General features: G+C 40.9%; 1 protein-coding gene and 1 long non-coding RNA gene across 6 annotated transcripts in view; one reads left to right on the top strand and one right to left on the bottom strand.

Moving 5' to 3' along the window:
- Positions 1-17,681, bottom strand: part of SLC12A7 (solute carrier family 12 member 7) — a 175,070-nt gene that overhangs the window by 26,384 nt on the left and 131,005 nt on the right. For all 5 annotated transcript variants that reach the window (XM_069958580.1, XM_069958576.1, XM_069958578.1 and 2 more), the window contains 7 exons: positions 16,275-16,480; positions 14,658-14,822; positions 6,202-6,300; positions 3,956-4,013; positions 2,625-2,799; positions 1,866-1,984; positions 740-838 (listed from right to left, as the gene is read on the bottom strand). In XM_069958580.1, coding sequence (XP_069814681.1) covers positions 740-838; positions 1,866-1,984; positions 2,625-2,799; positions 3,956-4,013; positions 6,202-6,300; positions 14,658-14,822; positions 16,275-16,480 — 921 coding nt within the window. The remainder of the gene's footprint in view (positions 1-739; positions 839-1,865; positions 1,985-2,624; positions 2,800-3,955; positions 4,014-6,201; positions 6,301-14,657; positions 14,823-16,274; positions 16,481-17,681) is intronic.
- LOC138783639 (uncharacterized) lies at positions 308-14,837 on the top strand. Its single transcript, XR_011361725.1, has 6 exons — positions 308-353; positions 443-573; positions 13,173-13,270; positions 13,453-13,546; positions 14,130-14,319; positions 14,749-14,837. It is a non-coding gene; the product is annotated as an uncharacterized lncRNA (long non-coding RNA).

The following is a 17,681-nucleotide window of genomic DNA, read 5'->3' as shown; positions in this document are numbered from 1 at the left end:
ACAATGTGCATTACAAACTAATTTGTTTCTTTAAAAAGTCTAAAGATAAATGCCCTGTACACACAGGAAAAGTTCTGTTTCTGGAAGAAGGGAGCCATGTTTTTTTCTAAGTTGCGATAAGCCCTTTAGAGAGAAAAGGTCACATTCCATGTTTTTTATTTTTAATCTGGTGTCTACATCAAATAAACCATGACATTAGTGCAGTCATTTTTAATGCATTTACATTCAGGAGGGTCTGTAGAGTTAGTAGAGAAGAAGCTTGGTAGATCCACTGCTGTCATATCAACCAGTACATAGTTACAGTTAGTACAGTTGGGGGGGAGGAAGAGACATGTCCATCAAGTTCAGCCAAGGTAGGGGATAGATAAAGAGACAGACGATAAGATAATGGATACATTCTGTATTTCTACATACTGTACACATTAATGTTGTTTTGTTCTAGGAACTTGTCTAATCCTACTTGAAGCCCACTTTTTGCGCTATGACCAGCTCCTGATTCACAGTTCTCATTGACCAGCTCCTGATTTACATAAAGACGGGTTGCGTCTGGAGAATGAACATTTTTTTCTCCAGGTAGAGGCAGTGCCTCCTTGTGTTAAGTGTGTTAAACCTGTGATATAGTAGTACATGTGGAAAACTGGTCCCATATGCAGACATCAATGCAATAAGAAATAGGGGATGTAGGGAAACATACATATTAAAATGTTACTATAAAAAGATAAATTAGACAAACACTTACCAATGATAGTACTTAAACCGTGGTCTCCAATTTGGAGTTCGCAACAATGTTTGCAATGCACAAGCCAAGTTAACAAACATGTAACACATCAGGAAAAACCTACAAATAAAATATTCATATAGAGAAAACATTCACAAATATTGACGTAAACTTACAGCGGCCCCAGAATTACATAAAAAAAAAAATGTTAAAATCCAGGAATACAACCTTAGAGGCTACCTATCATTTAAATAAACTTCTGACATGCCAATAGTGAAATGTTCTGGTTTGTATTGGTCGGGGTCTGGGTTCCTGTCGATCATTAGAATGAAGAGGCAGATGTTCGCAGCAGCACACACTCTGCCTTGTTATCTCTGTCTCACTGCTAAAGTAGCAGTGCACGTAATTATAATGGAGCCCTATAGAACTTCTGATAATTGCTGTACCGGAAGTTCCATAGGGCTCCATTAGAGATGAAGACGCAAAATGCGCTCTGATGTCCGTCTGCCCCTTCATTCTAATGATTGGTGGGGGTCTCAGCACCCAGACTCTGACTTATACAAACCTCTGACATGTCAGAAGTTTGACTTAAAGGGAACCTAACATTTAAACAGTCATTCAGAAGGGTAATTATAAGAAAGAAAAAAAAAACAGCAGCACCAGGTAGCAGACATTAAAGGGGTTATCCAGCACTACAAAAACATGGCCACTTTCTTCCAGAGACAGCACTACTCTTGTTTCCAGTTTGGGTGGGGTTTACTACTTAGTTCCATTGAAGTGAATGAAGCTTAATTGCAAATGAAGTGAATGAAGCTTAATTGCAAACTACACCTTAACTGGAGTACAAGAGTCGTGTTGTCTCTGGAAGAAAGTGGCCATGTTTTTGTAGCACTGGATAACCCCTTTAACATGCCTAGCTTTGTTGAACTGTTTTTTCTTCAGCCAAACACAGGATTACAAAGAGGAGCAGTAGCAGTCTATTTCTTGGGGCTTGTTCAAGCAGCAAAATTAAGAGACTAAAAATTAAACCTCAAAGTTTGCATTTAAAATTCATAGATTTTGAGGCAGATTGTGATACCATGCCCAAAATTGCCAGCATAACAGCCAATTTTCCTTTATTCAGATAATAAAAAGTCACAATACTTACATTGAAAGAATTGGCGCAACGCTATCTAAAGAAGCAATTAATATGCCAATTTCACAAATACCAGCAGTCATCAACAAAGCCCATGTTGGTTCTCCATTGCCTTTTCCATGACCAAACACCTATATATATAAAAAAAAAAAAAAAAAAAAAAAAAAAAGGAGTACCGCCTTAATACTAATATTCATGTAAAAAAAAAATTATTTATGAAGTACAATATTTAATGGAAATTATATAAGAAACTGTTAAATTAAACCTGTTTATTCCTGTACTTTCACACTACGTTTTTTTCATCCGTTTTTTTGCATTTGTGTGCATGAGTTTTCCCATTGACAAAAAACGGATCAAAAACGGATGTTTTTTTTTAACGTACACAAAAACGTAGCTGACCCTACTTGTGTCTGTTAAAAAAAAAACTGATCCGTTTTGATCTGTTTTTCTTACAATGGAAGTCAATGGGAAAACAGTTCAAAACGATGCACACAAATGCACTCGTTTTTTTTCTAAGAACAGATGAAAATAATGGATTGCAAAAAGGTAGTGTGAACCCAGCCTAACCGATTCTAAGCCTTTTTGCCATGTATTCTATTCTTATCTTGGCCCCTTCTGTGTGCAATACATTTTATATACAACACTTGATGCTCAAAAATGTAACAATAAGATCACACTTTGTAACATGCAACTACTATTAACACCTTATTTATATCATAAACCCACTGTAACTGAAATAATGCACAAAAATAAATTCTTAGCCTCAGGTACCTGAAGGAAAGGCACAATTCCATCTCTTGCAATGGCTTGCAGTAACCGTGGAGCGCCTGTCAAGCTCTGCAGTCCAGCACCACAAGTAGAAAAGAAAGACCCAATAACAATTACCCAAGGAGATGGCCAGGCTAATGTACCTATCACAAGTTGGCCACTGACTGATTCACCAAACCTGCCATTAAAGAATCAGATAAGGTTAAAAGAGTTACAAAACTACTAAAAAAAACTGTATAAAATGTGTTCAATGAGATGACACACAAACAGATTAAATAACAGCGGTTTAATCTGGCTTTTAAATTAACAGCCCAATCACTTTGGAGAGGGTACTGTATATGCCCAGCTTCTTCCCTATGTCTAGCACGGCAGCTCTTGATTAGAGCAGGAAAATGCAGGGCTGTCTAACATCTTAACACAAATGTAGATGGCAGCAGAGGGGCACTGCTGCCAAAGGAAGTGGATATATAAAGTACACATTTATTTTAATGTAGTTATAGTAATACAAAGTAATATAACTTTATTAAAGCAATGTTTTAACAAAAAAACATAAGTCTCTGGAATACACCAAATTGTTTTTTAGCTTTTGCCTAAGACTGCCCTTAAAGTGTCACTGTCGTGAATTTTTTTTTGCAGAAATCAATAGTCCAGGCGATTTTAAGAAACTTTGTAATTGGGTTTATTATCCGAAAAATGCATTTTTATCATGAAAAAGCAGTTTGAAGCTCTCCCCCCTGTCTTCATTGTTCTCCTATGGAGAGAGCTAAAGAAAAGACCAAAACAGGACAACAAAGAGTTAATCTACAAATCCCTCACAGGATATCTCCTGTGACAGTCACCAGTAACCTGTCTGAGCTCGGATTACAGCTGTCACCCAGCTCCGTGCCTGTAATCCTCTGTTATCTGCTTTCTGCTGCCGGCTAACTCCCTCCTTCCTCCTCCCCCCTCCCCTCTCCCTAGAACAGACAGGGTACGTCTCCTGCAACAAGTCACAATTTTCAGATTTTTCAGAGTGGATGTAAAAGAGGAAGGAGGGGGGGACCTGGGAAAAGGCTTTTTACATGCATATAATGGCAGATTTGGCTAATAAACCCAATTACAAAGTTTCTTAAAATCGCCTGGACTATTGATTTCTGAAAAAAAAAAAAAAAAAAATACGACAGTGACTCTTTAAACATGATTTCCAAAGTATCTGGGGGGGCAGGGGGTAACTGTCCAGCTTGCCCTGAATGAAAACAGATTGGGGCATACTGTATGTCCCCAAGGTTCTAATAAACAGAAGTAACCTCTTTATTGTAACTATTAGCAAATGTTTTTGTTATATGGTTACCTACTTGTCACGTAGTAGTGCACCTTCAATACACGCACCAAACAGGACCACACAGGAGAGATCTTTTAATAATTTAAGGAATAAATAAATAAATATTGATTATTAACCCCTTAAGGACAGAGCCTGAAATGGCCTTAAGGACAGGGACAATTGTCACTTTTGCGTTTTAGTTTTTTCCTCCTCTCCTTCTAAGACCCATAACGCTTTCATTTTTCCACCTACCGGGCCATGTGAGGGCTTGTTTTTTTCAGGAGCAGGTGTACTTTGTAATGGCATCTTTCAATCTGCCATTAAATGAATGACGGAACCCCCAAAATATCATTTATGGGGTGAACTTGGGTCAAAAAATGCGGTTCGGCAAATTCTGGGGGGCTTCCACGTTTACGTAATCCACTTTGCGGTAAAACTGACACTTTTCCTTTATTCTATAGGTCGGTCTGAACACGGTGATATGCAGGTTTACTAGGTTATCTTAAGTTTTACTATTTTTATTAGCAGTAAAACAGGCATATTTAAAATGGTCCTATTGTGACTCCTATAGCGCATTTATTTTTTCACTTACGGGGTCGTATGGGGTGTCATTTTTTGCGTCATGATCTCGAGTTTTTATTAGTAACATTTTTTTCTAGATCAAATGTATTGATCGCTTTTTATTAATTTTTTTTATACATAAAATGTCATAAAAAAAGCAATCTCTGCGTATTTTTACCGCATTTTTTTCACGCCGTTCACCGTGCGGGAAAAGTATTGTTTTATTTTAATAGATCGGACGATTACGCACGCTACGGTGTATAATATGTTAATTAACGTTATTACTTTGTATGTGTTATGTATGCAATGGGAAGGGGGGTGATTTACACTTTTATTGGGGGAGGGGCTTTGGGGCACTTTGTAAAACTTTTATTTATTAATTTTTTTACACTTTTATAGATCTCTTAGGGAACTATCACTGACATACATTGGATTAGTAACACTGATCCCTGCTATGCCATAGCATTGCAGGGATCAGTGTTATCTGTGATCTTCTGGTTCAGCCTGCCTGTGGCAGGCTGAATCAGAGGACCGATCTGAGGATTGCACGGAGGTAAGGAGAAGACCTCCGGCAGTAAGGAAAAGCGATCGGGACCCCCACAGACACGCTGCGGGCGTCCCGAGAGATACTCTGGTCACTTATACTTAAACGCTGCGGTCGCGGCGCGATTGCGGCGTTTAAGGTGTTAATGGCGGGTGGCCGCGCGATGCGGCAGCCCGCCATTGAGGGTTAGGGCCTGGCTGCAGATAGCAACCGGTATGGGGCGGGCTCAGCTCGTGAGCCTGCTCCATAGCCCGGGACCGCGCCAGGGCGTACATTTACGCCCTCCTGCGTTAAGTCCCAGGCAGTGAGGGTGTAAATGTATGCCCATTGTCATTAAGGGGTTAAAAATACAATACAGTTCTCTGCCACCATTTTGTTTAGTGTATGAGGGAATGTTCACATGTGCAGATTTGTTGCAAAATTTTTTTGCTATCTATCTTAAAATTGCTTTGTGCTGAAGACACAGAAAACTACTCTCTCAGTCTCCCCCTTCCTCCCTGTAGCCTACCGAGACTGTACATGTAAACAAGTCCCTGGCTGTTTGTTTGTGCACTGTGTGATGCTGGAAGGGTTAATCTCACTTTGATTATTCCTCGCCGCATTACATAGCCTAGTGCATAGACAGCTGCCTACGTAGCCGTTTAAATGTCCTGGACAGGAAGGAGAGGGGGAAACGGGTAAATGGCTCAAAAGCAGTTTTGTGTCTTCGGCACACAGTGGCAGGGTCAAAACTGGGGGAAGGTGATGGAAAAGGTAATAAGTATGAAACAAATTGTTAGTCTTCAGGAGGGGGAATGATTCATCAAGCATTTTACCTAAGAGGAAAACCTCTTTAAGGGTGGGTTCAGATGTACCGGAATCGCAGCGGATCTCCCGCTACCATGGCAGTCGGCTGCCTTTGAAGTCCGTGCTGCTCCTCCCTAGGTGTCTGGAAAAGCTGGATCCAGTCCTGGGAAAGGGATTCCAGTTTCCCAGGACTGGATACAGCTATTCCCAACAGCCGGAGTGTCATGGACTTCAAAGGCAGCCGCCTGATAAGCAGAGTGCCACGGTAACAAAGCGATTCACTTTATTTTTACTGTAAATTCGCTCTTCTCTATTTGGTAGCTTTGTGTCATAATCAAGACTTTTTTGTACCTGTAATACATAGTAAATACTTAAATTGTAAAAGATACAGATAAAAGATGTGGTTGCGATGGCCAAAATAGTTCCAAATGGGATAGATTTTTGAGCATCCTTTAGATCTCCAGACCGGTTGGATCCAGCCATTATGCCTAAATTGAACACATACATACAAAAGAGAAAACCGTAAAGAATTAAAAACAAATCACCATAATTTCTGTTGCTTCTTGACATCAAAAAAATTATTTTCTGCTGTTGCATTTTTACAGTAAGAAAAAAAAAAAAGTAAACCACACAGATAGAGCCATTTGAATTCACTTGTGGCTTTAACTAAAACTCATATAGTTTATATAGATAGTTATATAGATAGTGAGTGAGTGAGTTGAGTGAGTTTAATCCTTATACCAATAGGTTGTTTTGGTGCATTGGGGCAGGGCTACCACCCCACAGTGCAATGACCCGGCCAACTATGCTTATATGCTATTGCAGGGGCAGATCGTCTGAGGTGGATCGGTGCAATGGGGTGACAGCTCCGCCCCCAGTGCACCAAAACAACCTATTTGCATAAGGATTAAATTTACTAGCCGTTTACAGATCATTGTCACCGTAAATTTTCAATCAAATTAAGATCTGGATGGTTTTCTGGTCATGTGATTGAGTGGGCCTGCCTATTTCTAAAGTAAGGTTTGGCTTCTGTTTGGTATTTCTACATGTAAATCACATTTTCTTCAGTCCATTTTTTAAAGTGCACCTGTCGTTTAAAAGATTTTTTAAAAACTTAAATGGTTTCTTAAAGTAATCCTTCAAAATGGTGACAGGTGATTTTTGGACTCTTACATACTCTTTTTCAGGTGCAGGACCAGAATTAGGCTGCTTTCCCAAAGGACACACATGTTCTTCATTCCCCTTACTTCAATGGCCCATCACAGTAGAGCAAATACACTTCACTATTATGCCAAAATACTAAATTACTAGTAAAATAACTTTATTAACGCTATGTATAAATAAAAGTTTCCCTTTAAAAGGACAAGTCCGGTGAAATTTCTTATTAAAGTTTTGTGTTTCCCCCAAGTGTTATACAAATTACCAATATACTTTTATTACGGGAAATGCACATAAAGTGCTTTTTTTCCCTGCACTTACTACTGCATCAAGACCTCCCTTCCTAGATAACATGGTGATGTCACAACCCAGCTCCCAGAGTTGTGCGGGCTGTGGCTGCTGGAGAGGATGACGGCAGAGGTATGCTCAGTGTTTCTCCAGTGCCCTGTGTCCCTCAGTGTCCCCCTGCCATCATCCTCTCCAGCAGCCACAGCCCGCACAGCTCTGGGAGTCGGGTCGTGATATCACCATTTTATTCAGGATGCAGCAGTAATTGCAGGGAAAAAGCACTTTATAAGCTTTCCCGTAGTAAGTGCATGTTGGTGATTTGTATAACTTTTGGGGGGCAATACAATACTTTAATAAAAAAAAATTCACTGGACTTCTCCTTTAAGTGAGTACCCCTTTAATAATATTTGCCAATATTTTAATCTCTTGGGTTTCTCTTTGTTAGCCAACCATCCAACAGCTCAGTGAGGTATATGCCGATTAAAAAAAGTGCATATTTAGATCAATATTCTATTGGAAACTGCACAAACTTACTGACTTTACTACTATCACTACTGCTTGTATGGCAACTATTATACAGTGTTTTAAATATGTGTAAACACTAATTGTGATACACGGATATCAACTTACGGTAATTGGATTGCTACCCCCATCATTGTATAATAACTAATATGAAGTGCATTTTAATATTGGATCACCCAGGTCTTCTCTCATACTTTTGCTTACTGACACTATTTAAGTATGTCATTTTATTATGTATCTATTAATATTACTTTTACTGTACATTATTTAGAAGTTTTATATTGCACACTAACCATCAGACTGATTGTCAATATATGTTTTTATTATGCTGCTTATTTATTAAAGGTAAAAGAAAGAGAGCAAAAAAACACAGGCACCGGCGCCTCGTGTAACACCTTAGGATAAATGGGATAGTGGGTAGGGAGATGTTGCACTCACCTAAGAGCCACTTGGGCTTGATGCGTATCACCCAAAGAGGGTTAAGAAGTGTAGAAATGTCCAGATCCCGGTAGCTGCTAAGCTAGACGTACCAACGGACGGGATGCTCCCACCAGGGGCCCGTATAGGAATGATGCAGAGAAAGTGATAAAAAACACAGGTACAGTGACTCCAGCGCTGCTACCGTAGGACCATCACAGGATTCCGATAGTTAAGATCATAGAGGATTTATTTACAAAACAAAGCATGAGGTTAACATGTTTCGGGAAAAAGCTATCCCTTCCTCAGAACCAGTATGCATGATGCATACTGGTTCTGAGGAAGGGATAGCTTTTTCCCGAAACATGTTAACCTCATGCTTTGTTTTGTAAATAAATCCTCTATGATCTTAACTATCGGAATCCTGTGATGGTCCTACGGTAGCAGCGCTGGAGTCACTGTACCTGTGTTTTTTATCACTTTCTCTGCATTATTTATTAAAGGGGTACTCTGGCAGAAATCTTTTTCTTTCAAATCAAATGGTTTCAGAAAGTTATATAGATATATGATTTACTTCTATTTAAAAGTCTCAAGTCTTCCATACTTATCAGCTGCTGTATGTCCTACAGGAAGTGGGGTTTTATTTTCAGTCTGACACAGTGCTCTCTCCTGCCACCTGTCTATGACACGGTCTGTCCAGAACAGTTGTAAATCCCCATAGAAAACCTCACCTGCTCTGGCCAGTTCCTCTCTTGGACAGTGTCCTCTCAATGGACAATCTGGGGGTGTTTACTGGCTATATGGGGTGGTAATGGACAATCTGGGGGTGTTTACCGGCTATCTGGGGTGGTGACGGGCAATCCGGGGGGGGGGGGGGGGTCACAGGCAAACTGGGGTGGTGATGGGCAATCTGGGGGAGGAGTGACAGGCATTCTGGGGTGGGTATGGGCAATCTGGGGTGATTACGGGCAGTCTGTGGTAATCTGTAGTGGTTATGGGTAGCCTGTGGCAATCTGGGGTGGTTACAGGCAATCTGGGGGTGTTTACTGGCTATCTGGGGTGGTTACGGGTAATCTGAGCAGTTACAGGTAAACTGGAGTGGTTATGAATAATCTGGGGTGGTTACAGGTAATCTGGGTTGGTTACAGGTAATCTGGGTTGGTTACAGATAATGCGGAGTGGTTACAGGTAATCTGGGGTGGTTACAAGTAATGTGGGGTGGTTACAGGTAATGCGGAGTGGTTACAGGTAATCTGGGGTGGTTACAGGTAATCTGGGGTGGTTACAGGTAATGCGGAGTGGTTACAGGTAATGCAGAGTGGTTACAGGTAATGCGGGGTGGTTACAGGTAATCTGGGGTGGTTACAGGTAATGCGAGGTGGTTACAGGTAATCCGGGGAACTTGACTTTTTATCTGGTTACCAATGATTTTTGGTGACGGGACAAAAAGTGCCGGAAGCATTTGGAACAAGTGATCAGTGGTATATAGTATATACCGCTGATCACTTGTGCCAGGACCACATCGGCTAGTCCCTGATCATTGCCCCATGCTCTCCGCCACCTCTGGTGGTGGAGAGAATGAGAGTTTGATCTTTTTTTAAGGGTACAAACACACTTGTCGTATCCGCAGCGAGTTTCTGGCTGCGTATTCGCAGTGAGACTCGCTGAGGATCCCGGCCATGTATACTCAATGGCAGACAAACTCGCAGCAGGGATGTACATCCCTGCTGCGAGTTTGTCCACAGCTCGCCCCGTTAACTCCCTGGCCGCCGGAGACTATACGTCACCTGATCCCGGCTACGGGGCTCCTGGCGTCTTCACTGCCCGTTCAGCCAATCAGTGCTGCGGTGGGGCAGCGCACTGATTGGCTGAGCGGGACGTGCCTGGAATCAGCGAAGGACCAGATGATGTATAGTCGGGTACAGGTGATGTATAGTCTCCGGCGGGCGGGGGGTTAATGGGTCGGCCTTTGGACAAACTGTACATCCCTGCTGCGACTTTGTCTGCCTTTGAGTACACAGGGCCGGGATCCTCAGTGAGTCTCGCTGCGAATACGGCAAGTGTGTTTGTACCCTAAGGAATTACTCACTGTGAACACTAAGGTTATTCCGGGGGGGACAGGGGGGGACATTCATCTCCTCTCACTGTGGATTCATGGTGAGAGGAGATGAAAGCATGCAGTGCCCGTTACCGGTGGCTGCCGTTATACTGGTAATAACGGCGATCGTCGGTGCGGGGACCGGCCGGGACTGAGCCCACACTCTGCCCCAACTTCTCAGCGACCTCCGATAGCTGAGAGGAGGGGGCTGCGGGCATTACCGGCGCCCCTGCACTATTCTGCACCATCGCCATAAAGAGCTGATGGCAGCAGAATAGAGCCCATTAGTGATCGCCGTAAAAATCCGTAGCGGCGGTCAATAACAACATAATACATGTATTCTCTGGGTCACTACGGTTACGGCGATACCACATTTGTGTAGTTTTTTTTTTAACTATTACCACTTTGGCGCAATAGAAACTATCTTCCTATTGGATTGTGTTTGGTGCACTTTTTTTTTTACTTTTTTACACTAGTGTACATTACTGTACACTAGTGTAACACTTAGATCACAGTATACAATACACTGTACTGCTTCTGCAGTACAGTGTATTGTGTCATGTGACCATCCTGCTGAATCCTCCGCTCCGGGCAGTTACAGGAGGGGGTCAGCTGTCACACTGACTGCTGATCCCCCGTCCTGCTGCCGCCGCCGGGCGGTAATTTATTCCGATGCGCCCGCCGTTAAAAGGCGTACGCATCGGAATAAAGCCCATTAGTGGCCGCCGTGAAAAGGCAGCATGGCGGTCACTAAGGGGTTAAACAGAAAACAAAATTATCCAGAACAACCGTTCAATGTTTTGTCGATTTTGGGGAAGGCTCATTCCCCAAGCTTTCTGCACAGCATATATTGTAGCAGCCGCTTAAGCATAGAAAATAAACAGAAGGAAACACTGTGGTATTCTATGGGCGAGTTTTCTGGGCATGCTCTATTTATTGTGCATAAGTCAAAGAGCACAGAGGATGAGAGGATGAACTTAGACTGGATCAGGACATTCTAAATAGATGGTGGTCAACCAATACACTGGTGTCACCTTTCAGTGCAGTGCAATCCTGCCTGTGATGATACGGGTCCAAAATATATCTCGAGTCCACTGCACCTCTTTCCACTTTGTGCTGTAAACACAGCCTAAGGTTAGACTATTAATTTAAAAAAAACTTGAACAACCCCTTTATTACATCCATCACTACATGTACATATCATAGCAAAATTCCAGTTCAAGATGATCTCAATTAGACATGAGCGAAGTTACAGTAGGAACAAAGCAAATCGATTTGTTTCTATCTGCATTCTTCTCATCAGGCTGCTAGCTTAGAAGTCTGCTCTGCTCTGTGCTACTCCTCCCTGGGTGCTAGAAAAAGATGGATCCAGGCCTTGGAAACTAGGAGAAGTAGAAGAGTCTCTAACTAGATAAGGGTTGCTAAATGCAAAATTCTAAAGGAACCTAGTAAAATATGTGGATAATAAATTTACAATGGTGTACATAGCCCTTAAACCCAACCCTTTAGTTAAGTCCCACCCTTCCTGCTATTATGTCCATTTTTGTTTTTCTCTGCAGAATTTCTAGTGAACTGTGTCAGGAACATGCAAAAAAAAAATTAGGCAAGCTGGTAAAACCTATGTGCAAGCTTATGTCCTGTTTACTTTAGATACTGAAGTATAGTGTTCCTTTACAGGGGTATTATCAGCTGCCAAACTTGGTCCTTTTCATGCTTCTGGTCTACTTTCACTTCCTGCTCTTGGAGTAGGGCAGGAACCTGCACAGTCATTGACCGTTCTGGCCAGCAGCACTGTGCTCCTTTGCTCTGCACTTTGCTCTTCTGTTCAGCACTGCTATGCCTAATCCTGTTCAGGCAGCTTCACATCGCTGGGAGCTGTCAGTGTTAAGATGGATTGAGACCCCTGACCACCCCTCCCTACTGAGGAGTGAGTGAGTAGGTCATCAGCCCAGCCATCACTGATAACACAGGTTCACAGAGAGCTGGTCGGGAACTTGGACAACCAGCTGTAAACATGACAGACAGCTTAGAGTGCCTAGCAGGGAGGCACAGCTAAAAAGGAAAATAGAACCAATTGCAAATATTCTTTACTTTTATTGACCTACTGTTTAAGCTATAGTTTTGATGAGAATACCCCTGTTCTCCTAAAACTTTATGAGAATTAGGGAGTTAAGACCTGCTACATTATTTCTTAACTTGGTAGAATTTATTTAAATGAGCAGTCATATTACTAAATGCAGTTCTAGAGCCATCTATAACAGAATTTTCCCATTCACATTAAAATGATCTATTGCTCTAAATGGCTTTTAAGATCAACATTTTAGCAGTCAATATGCAACACCTGCCAGGATCTATAAAGTGGCGTCAAGTCTTCCAGCCACATTTACAGTAATTTAATTTGACTTCTTGCCTTCACTGGAAATAAGCAGCACATGGTCACTCTAAAACTTTAGCAAATGCTTTGCAAGTACAGCAAACAGGGTTTTCCTAAGTTATTGTGACTTCATAATACTTTTAGTGTGATTTTAATAGAAACCTTAAAATATTCCATTTAAACAAAAATGAAGCTTAGCAATGAAACTGGATGTTGCACACAGATACAACCCCTCTGAAAACAATAATATAAAAATTCTATTCAATTCAAACATTACCACCACATACCTCCTTAATTATATACTAAACTAATCTTCTGTTGATTTAAATGGTGACAGACCTTTTTTTTGTTTTTTGTTTTTTTAAGTAACAGACATATGAACAAAGTAGACTGTAAATAAAGATTTCCTATTCCTGTATGTCACAAAGGAGTGGTAGTGGTAATGTTAGGGTGGTAGAAAAATTGAAAAAAAATATACTTGCTTACTCCTGGTCTCTCTGCAGCTCCAATTTAGATCAGGAACTGGCCCAGATGGAACACTGTTGCAGCCAGCGAATGGCTGAGCGGACACATCCTGCTCAGAGCACTTGGAGTGACATAGGTATGGAAGCAGTAGAGCGGGAGCTGCAGTGGGACCAGCTGGAGGTTTTTTCTTTTCTGAATATTTTAAATATGTTGGACAACCCAGAGTTACCCAGTATAAACCACCAGGCTATGGTACATGTCTAATGGGTACCCTCCCTTCAGTCCCTCCTAGATAGATCTCTTTCTGTCTGTTTACAGAAGTAGAATTGTCACTCAAGTATCAGAGTGGAGGGAAAATAGTATAGATTGTGGCTGAGTGAAAAGAACTCTGTGCATTGGAAGAGGAGACCAGGTCAGTCAATTTCATTGAACAAGGTATGGAAGGGGAAAGGATGCAGCCCACAGATCATGGGACGGAGCCATAGTCATAGTTAATATATTTGTTATATCACAATTTTTATTTGCAAAACTTTTAAATTTTTGTTTATATATACTATTACTTCTATATCACTAACTGATATTTATATGTAGAGTGCTGTTGTGTGTCAGATATGTTTATTATAATGTTTTAGTTGATCTGTTCTGTATTTGTGTTCTTTATATCTATAAATAATAATTACTTTGGTTTAGATTCCACATTCCTATTTTTACATACCATATTTTGTTCAGTTTATACACCGTAGTTGTTTTTTTTTTTATGAGAAAATAATCAGGCGGTTTATGCATATGAACCTTCTGATATCTACCAGTAGCCACCTACCTCCTCTTTCCGGTGCCACTGTTCTTACAAACCTGCTGTTACATTTTAAGTAGGCACCACATAGTATGGCTTTTCTTTAAAGTGTCACTGTCTTTATAGCTTTCAAGAATCTAAATCAACAGCAGATGTGATATAAAGCAAGTTTGCTATTTACATTCATTATTTTTCTTCTTAGGTATCATGGAAAACACAGCACTTCCTGTGTCTATACTTTTTTTTTCTTCCAAAGAGAAGGCAGTCATGTGACTGGTGGAGTCATTGAGTCCTGACACTCTGCACAGGCCAGACTTCCATGTGTTAAGTCTCTTTCTTTCAACCAGCACAAGACTAAAAAGCTGCCTTCAGGAGATTGGACCTGAATACAAGTAAGTACAGCTTTGTATTAAAGCATGAGAACTATAAAAAAATAATAAGTAAATTGCAAACATAAATTATTTCACATCTACTGTTGATTTAAATTCTAAAAGTTAAAGAACAGTGGCACTTTAATCTTTCTCTTACAACAGCCTCTGCACACTTAAAAGACACATTAATATATAGTTACAGTATTTACAATATTCCCAAGACATTTTAGGCTTTTCAGGCAAGCTCCAAAAGCACATTTCAATGTCAATATATACTCAAACTGTGTGTGCTGAAAGGTTTCTTTAAATTCCAATATACATACACACACATGACTGTAAGATGTCTTATATTATTTTACCTGTTACAGACGGGAAGTAAATACCAACAAGCATTGTAAAATAAGTCATAATGTCTGTCAAGACATAATTTTGTCCTTCTCCTCCTTTCAGTCCTTCTCCTGCAGCAGATGTTTGGTTCCGTTCAACAATAGACAATTTCTGACTGTAAGCACTCCAAAGATTATCTAAAAATGGTAAAAAGGTGGAAAAGGTGTTATCTCCATTGTCATTTGTTGCTGTTTTAGGGAAAAGATGGTTAATGTTAAACATGCTGAAGCATCGTTTCATCATTGCAGTTTTTTATTAAATAAAGTGTAATTATCATAAAATAAAAAAAAATAAAAAAAACTTTTAACATGTCAAAGTAACATATCAGAAGTTTGCAGCGGTGGGGGTCTGAGTGATAGGATTCCCGACAAGCTCTAGAACAAAGGGGCAGATGTGCTCAGCAGTGTGCGCTCTTCCCTTTACTCTCTTCTATAAACTGCTAATACGAGCGGTACTAGTTATAATGGGAACCTAAGGAACTTCCTGTATACAGAATTGGTGCCTTAAATTATAATTCCGTAGATTGCTTGTATTAGCACTTATAGCGAAGATAAAAGGACAGAGCGTGCACTGCTGAGCGCATCTCCCCTGTGGTTCTAGCGGTAAGCTAGCGATGCAAACTTCTGACATGTCAGAAGTTTTTTTTAATGATAGTTACACTTTAAGGCCATGTTCACACGCTGGACCAGACCGGCCGTTCCGTGACCCGGCCGGGTCACGGATTGGCCGATGTCTGCAAAGATCATCCCGGCCGGTACTACAGTACCGGCTGGATGATCATTTCATGATCATTTCGCAGAGTTCTGATGTGGGCGCATCAGTACGCGCCCGCATCAGAACTCCCCATAGCACACTATGAGGCAAGCTGCTGGAACCGCTCGCTTCATAGTGTGCCCTGATAGGGTTTTCTAATGAATTGCGGCTGCGGAAAACGTCAGTTCTTTGCGGCGCTGTGAGGGATCCGGGCCGGAGCGTATACTATGTGTATACGCTACGGCCGGGATCCCATAGAGGAATATGCAGGTGTCTTGACGTACATAGTACGGCCGTGGTTACCGATTGCAACAATGGCCGTACTTTTATGTTGTGTGAACATAGTCTAACAAAGCAATCTGTTATTGTTTTTCCTTGTATAGTACAGCATAGGCTATTAACCGATCACTGGCCCTTTTACACAGGTTTGCACATCAGAAACAAGTATTCCTAGAAGGCCTTTATACAGAATTACTCACACTCATCTTCACTGTACAAACACATCTGAGCACATTATATATATCATGGATGCTATAGGATTCAGTATGTAGTATTCAGGAGAAAATGAAAAAAACAATTTTGCTTAAGATGACCTTTCAAGTTAACTACAGAAGGATACTGTATATATGATTTTAGGGGTTCCCTACTGGAAGAGGAAAAGATAGAAAAACTGCATAGGGTTTGTCAGTCTTGCAATTAAGTAGACCTGATCTGGTGAATTATAAGACATGGTTTCTAGGTAAAATTTTAAAGTAACAACACGGTCTCAGCACTCCTCTAGTAGCAATGATTGATATATGATATATTAGATATACTATCCAGTTACTGTGACTTACCGAGGAAAACACCACTAGCAATTCCAGGAATACCCTGTATTTCAGTGATGTTATTTGCGAGAAAGTATGAATCACATGTTGTGCTGTCATTTGTAGTTTTACAGAATATATTCCAAAGGGCTTCATTAATTGTATTATTTGAAATATATTTGGCACAAATGTCAAAGTTCCTTTTGGCTAATACTCGATTTCCCAGAAGGCATATCCTGCCAAATACAAAAAAGGGGCAAATGTTGATATTATTTGAATGGGATGAATGACTGTCTAGAAATAAAAGGAGGCCAGAGATAGAACTACAATTACACTCATTCATTGACCAAAAAAACAAAAAAAAACAAAAAAAAAACATGCACCCACATACAAGTGTCAGAGTGCTACAAAACTCAGTATGCAGTCATGTCTCAGGAAGATATGGAAATAATTACAGATATGGTCTGATTTAACACATTTATGAAGGGGGAAACTGGTATTTTCTGGTGCAAAGTGAATAAATCTATTTGCACAAGCCTGTTGTGTGAATATTTTATTTTACATCCCATCCCTCTGCTCCACTTGCGCTAGAAGGGCGGGGAGGGGGCATATCGGGGGCCACACACAGAGAGGGAAGGGGGGGGGGCGTAGTCTCTGTGTGCACTGCATTTAACATGGAAGGGCTCTGATGCACACTGGATTTATGTAGAGGCATTGCGCCTCTACATAAATCTGGTGAGTATCGGGACTGCACAGACAATTTTTAACCCAGTGCTAAAAACACCGGACTTCATAAATGTTGCTCATGGTCTTGCCACAAGAGGGTGTATAAGTGCTTTACGCTACTGCCCTACAAAAAAAAAAACTTGCAGAAGCTACTTTTGGTTAGTGTACCTCTTGGTTAAAGATTGTTGACTGCTAGACATGCCTCCACAATGCCCTTAAAGCCATTTTGCCCAGATGACAGAAATTCAAAGGGCATGTATCACTGAACTGAGAGAAGCAAGATAGTTGTTTCAACTGTGCACCATCTAGGAAATTCGGAGCAGCAACACTAAATAGGTCCCTGGTTATTGATAGACATCAAAATCTACTTTGTTTGCAGTGGATTAATGAAAGAGAAAACCAGACTGCCACCACACTGTCTTCAACAAGTCCAAATTCTGTTAAGGATCCAACAGGTTCATGAATGGGAGCCTTAACTTGAGCGTTTTAAAGGGAACCAATCCCCTTCGATAAATCAATAATATGCCAATAATCCGTGCTGATACACTGTCTAACACACTTTCCACACATATTTTTAGTGTCTTCTAATTCTTGTCAGGTAGTCATCTGGGCGTTTCTTCATGCCAAGTAGTTACGGCCCGGGGGCTGGGCTTGGCTGTAATCACGCCTCTATGGGTCATTCAGAGCCCCCTGTCACTGCATCATAATCCA

Source organism: Dendropsophus ebraccatus, chromosome 2, assembly GCF_027789765.1.
Source record: "Dendropsophus ebraccatus isolate aDenEbr1 chromosome 2, aDenEbr1.pat, whole genome shotgun sequence".
Lineage (NCBI taxonomy): Eukaryota > Metazoa > Chordata > Amphibia > Anura > Hylidae > Dendropsophus > Dendropsophus ebraccatus.
Note: the sequence above shows the minus strand (reverse complement) of the source record. Positions and strands in the feature narration are given on the sequence as shown.